Genomic DNA, 5,379 nt, shown 5'->3' with positions numbered 1-5,379 from the left:
TATTCTCTGTCTCTACCCTCCTTAAAATTTATCACACAATTTAATTACCTGAGTTAATTAGGAGGGTGCTGATGTAGTTTTGTGAAAACCATAAAAAGCTAGTCAGTCACTCCATTTCAAGAAGCAAGTCATATAAAAACTCTTCGTTTTCTAAACCTGAATTAGTTAGCTCAACCTCTGTTTCAGTCACCATAGTAACGTTCACCAAAGAGCTAACCTTATCAATAGCAGGCTTTGTTCAGTCTCCTCTGTCTCCGCTCTCCTTACAGCCAATAAAACTGTTTTATTTCCTGATTTAGTAAGATTTTTGTTGTGGTTTTGTGCATAAAAAAACAACTAATTTTATCTGTTTCAAGAAGCAGGTTTAACAAACTCAGATTGATATAGCCTAAGATCAGGAACTCTTGAGTTTTCGGTTTTCAACAGCTGCTAACAATTAGTTCAATCAACTCTAAGTAGAATCACTCAGAGTTGAGCATATGTGCAACAAGTATGAAAAGCCACCGCACTGATTCGACGACTCATCATGACAACAGGGAACAGGAAGTGCCTATTTCAACACACTAGAACTATAAATTTTAACAATGAAATTAAAAGAAAAAACAGACAAACAGCTCTACAGCTACAAAGTAGAGTGCCCGAGTTCATATGGCTCTGGTGGGCCATTTATCATAAGCAATCTCCTCTCTGTGGTTCCATTTGTAGATCACTTAAATAAGGATCTTACTGTTGAAAATAACACTCCCAAACCGAACTTTAATAATATATTATCTTAACTACATTTTTGCAACAGAAACTGAACTTCAGAAAATAAAAAATAAAAAATTATACAAGTAAGAATTACGTTTTTATATATTGTGTTAACACATTTTAAGTGGCCACTTTAACATTTATCAGCTTGACTGAATATGTATTTATGATAGTGGGTTATAGCAGTGTGCTTAGGCTTTGAGAAGGTTGCAAGTACCTGGTTCAGCCTCCACTATGGGTTGCTGAGCAAGACCCTTAACCCCACACTGCTCCCTGGGTGCTGCACAATGGCAGCCCACTGCTCCCCAAGGGGATGGGTTAAATGCAGAGATACATTTATTCAGTGTACAATCAATAAAGTTACATTTCTTTCTTTTTTTATTTATTGGAATATTGAGATCGGAAGTCAATTTCTTCACATCCAGAGTGTTTATTCTAGATCTGAAAAATGTAATTTTGGTTGAAATGGTCATTTTGACAAGGGAAAAGTTTCTTCAAATATCAGGAATACATATTCAGTAAAACTAATAGCCTACATATCTAGATGGCTTGCCATAGCCTGTTGTGACCATGTTAACATTATGAGTTTATTTTATCTGTCTATTTCTTAGGTGAAATCATCTGTCAGGATGTGAAGATGAAGTCTAAAAACATTGTTCTAATAAATGGAACCTGTTCATCGTTTTATAGGGTTCTTCCTCATGTTGATTCTGTGTTCTTTTACACATTAAATACTAAGTGGCTGTTTTGCAGCCCCTTTTGGATGTTATCATCCCAATAAATGGTGGTAATTAATAGTTATCAGTCCTATTGAATGGCTTCAGATTGTGTCAGTAGGCTCAATAGGTCATTATCACAGAGTGAATCCTAATCCTACGATACATATGCATGCGTAAGTTTTTCTTCAACACTTTTAGTAAACATATACTAGAGTACATTTTTAAGTTAGAACTTCTCATGCCTGTTAACAGCTACTCGAAGTTCAGGGCATAAAAAGTTATAAATAAGATCATATCCACTTCACAGGTGAAATAAATTGACCTAAGCTGAAATTGAGTTTTAAATATCTTTAAAACTATTCTTTTTATTTGACACTTTACAACTAAAACATTTTTTGATGAGCAGATGTTTAGCGCTGCATCTATAAGAATTTACTTGGGGCCGGAAGTTCCCGTGCTTTTTGGGGAATGTGAAGTCAAGCGCATCCATGTTAAATGTGTCCAACCTGGCAAACTATCGAGGCGTTATATTCAACATAGATTTATTATTGGATGCTAAGAAGTAACCGGAATCCATCTCATCTGAGACACCAATGAAAACTCCAGGTAAGGTGAAAAAAGTAAAAAAAGAACCTTCGTAGGTAAGAGCATGTGCTACGAGAACGAACAGAAGAGTGCTGCAGTGCAGTGTTTTGGCCACAGGTGGCAGTATCAGAAACCTCTGTGATGCCTCTTTAAGGAGTAAAGGAAAAATAACAGCTCAAGCTCGTGGATGGCAAGCTGGGAGGGGACGCTATCCATCAAGGTTTGGTGGCTTTTTGGCATGGTTTTCAAAACTACACCAGTACATTTTTCATTTGGTTCCAGGCGAAACTGGCATAAAATGGTGTGTGATTGAATTAGGAAGATATAGATTTCCATGAGTGGACATGAATAGCTAGTGGAAGAGGACAGGGTAGAGTTAAGGAGGAAAGGAGATTGAATCACAGTCAGAGGGGAAAAAATGGAACTGGATGACCATAGTTCAGAGGAAGAGAGAGAAGTATAGTAGGAAAAAAATTCTATCCGCTATTAATTCCTGTTTACATATATTGATTTATGAGAGCTGAGTCACATTCATTCAGGCACCACTGCTGCAAGGCTAAAAGGCGTCTAAGGGTGATGGGTTGTTTATCCTATTCGGGAGTGTTTGGGATAAAAAGACTGGTTCTGAAAACAAGCTAGACTTTCTCAGGGAATATTTTATAACATTATGTGTTGCTTCCAACTGTCTGTCTTTGTTTAGCCACAACAGTAGTAAGGAGAAAAATTCAAAGAGAAGATCGTTAAGTAATATTGAAATCAAGAGATGATGAAGAGATGTAGAAATGGTAAAGGTGCAGGGAGATGCAAATTTAATGGTGTGATGTAAAACTAAAAAACTAAAAAAGAGGCTAAGCAAATTCAGAGCATTTGTAAAAAAAAAAAAAAAAAATGGTGACAGACAAGAAACATTTTAGTGGAAGATAAAATGCTTTGGGCTGTTAATTATGGCATCCTTTTGGATGAGAAATGGGTTAAACTGATGGGAACTGTTGCTGGTACACACACACACACACACATATATATATATATATATATATATATATATATATATATACATATATATATATATATATATATATATATATATATATATAAAAATAAAATTAAACAAAAGTTGGAAAAAGTGACAAAAAAGGTGAGATGGAGAAAGACGGTTTTATAGAATCAAAAAGAAAGCAGGACAAATAAGAACTGGAAGAAGGATTAGAAAGTAGAATAGATTGATTGCAAGATAAAGATTTGGGCATACAGGACAATTCTACACTGTTAAAAGACGAAAGCATGTTACAGGTAAGTTTGATAATTGTGAAGTGGAGAAATCAATAGAATATGTCATATTGAGATGTCAGAAATATGAATAGTCATGAGGGAGCATATGAAAGAATTAGAGATTGGATTTAGCAGTTGCAGTACAAAGAATCTTAGATAGTTAACATGAACAAATAATCATTCACATTTTTAAAGAAAACAACATTGTTCAATAGAATTATGTAATGCACATAGTACTTTTGAAATTATTTCATGATGAACAGCACTTCATACCAATTTCTCATTTATATATTTTTGCCTTTATTACAAAGACACTGTTTGTACCATGTATTTCTCATTTTTATATGCCACAAACTCCAGTGCAATATAAATATACCTAAACATTAAGGAAGGAAACCTTACCCACTACAGAACCTGCGAGCATCCTCCCACGAACGGGGAAATGAATTGTATTTATAATCTTTTTTTACCACGGATCCCAGGCAAAAAGCAGCATTGGTATAAAGAAGGAGGAGAATCAGTGGTCCAAATAGGTTGTGCTTCATCTCCAAAACCCTGTTTTGAAAAATAGGCTTTGAGTTTGTGAAATCAAATATACATATTTTTTTTATTGTAATATCGTTTTAAAACATTAGGTGAACAAGATTTGTGACTCTGACCAAAGTAAGCCGAATGTACGTTGGTACTAATGACTGAATCATAAACAAAGTATCAATACAACATGGACAATTCACTTGTAGAAAGAATATTGCAGCAATAACCTTCGAATTTATGAAATATGCTGGGAATTAGGTAAGTTTTGAATTTATATTTTATCCAAATCTATTATTTTGTAAATGTTAAAAAAGTAAAATCAAAAATTAATTCAATTAGAGAACTGAAACCCAGCTGATTCCAATAAAGAAACAAACAAAACTGTTGACATTCTCTAATTATTAGAAGGATTAAAGACTTTATATGGAATGATTACCTGTCCAGATTATTTGAGTTGCACCTTCTTGCCATTCTTGCCATTGCTTCATCCTCATGTCAGAGGAGGGAAGTGCATATTTAAGATCTAAAGAAAACTGTCACGCCTATTGTAATTCTGCATTTCGGAAAAACATTTGACTTCTAGCAAATTAGAAAAAGATTTACCTATCGGGCTTAACTTTAAAAACAGTTTGCCTTGGGGCTTCAAGGGAGCAAGCAAATGAACCAATGGATGTTTTCAGTTTGTCCACAAACCAGGAGAACGTTGGTTCATAGGGTCTAAAGGGAGGCCTATTTAAGACAAACCGGGGGTTTAGGCACTAGTCCAATAATCTATATTGTGATAAATTCTGACCTTGAACATTTGCAGTAACTACAGAGATAAAATATCAGTAAAGGGTTTTTTATTTCCCAACTCAAACAGAACTCATATAGCATTTGAAAAGATAAATTTGCTTCAATTTTACTTAACTTTTGGAAGTGATATTTAATAGTTTTGTGTTCCTTACAAAGATGGTGTTTGTAACTCCACCTTGCTGACAAAAAAAAAAAGAGGCAATGTATTGTACTTGCTTGTGATCACTGGCCCAGACCTACCTTTAAACTGCTACATTTCCAAGGGACTCTATTTCAACAACATTGAATCAGTAGGGGAAAAAATTAAGTATGATATCTGTATATTACACATCTCCTTGTTGCTAATACTTCTCTCAACTGATGAGTCATAGTCCGCACGGACCTTGACTCTCCAAACCAGTGCAACTCCTCCTCCCTGTGCCTTTTATTTGCATGTCCTGTTTTGCCATTGAAGCTTAGCTTTTACATGCAGACAATCATGACTGTTGCCATGTACTTGTATAAGGAGCTTTATTGAAAATTATTTAGTGAGTGAAATCGTATACACAGACAGAAAAGAAAGGGATAAGAAATAAGTGTAAAGAGATAGAGACAGGAAACCACATGAAAAGAGAATATAAAACAAAATAGCGAAAATAGACAAGATACGAGACAGTAACTCTTAGAAATCTGCTTCCACACCTCTATGAGACAAAATGAACAGAAAAAAGGTAACAGCAGTAAAAAG

General features: G+C 34.8%; 1 protein-coding gene across 1 annotated transcript in view; it reads right to left on the bottom strand.

Annotated features, from left to right (window-relative positions):
• Positions 1-4,378, bottom strand: part of LOC119775737 (killer cell lectin-like receptor subfamily B member 1B allele C) — a 10,210-nt gene extending 5,832 nt beyond the window's left edge. Inside the window, exons 1-2 of the mRNA XM_038273841.1 lie at positions 4,294-4,378; positions 3,726-3,878 (exon numbers count right to left, since the gene is read on the bottom strand). Of these exons, the coding sequence (XP_038129769.1) occupies positions 3,726-3,878; positions 4,294-4,337 (197 nt within the window). The 5' untranslated portion in view covers positions 4,338-4,378. The remainder of the gene's footprint in view (positions 1-3,725; positions 3,879-4,293) is intronic.
• Positions 4,379-5,379: the final 1,001 nt, after the last annotated feature.

This window comes from Cyprinodon tularosa, unplaced genomic scaffold (assembly GCF_016077235.1).
Source record: "Cyprinodon tularosa strain WSP-4 unplaced genomic scaffold, ASM1607723v1 ctg100, whole genome shotgun sequence".
NCBI classification, from domain to species: domain Eukaryota; kingdom Metazoa; phylum Chordata; class Actinopteri; order Cyprinodontiformes; family Cyprinodontidae; genus Cyprinodon; species Cyprinodon tularosa.
This window is presented reverse-complemented; position numbering and strand designations above follow the sequence as displayed.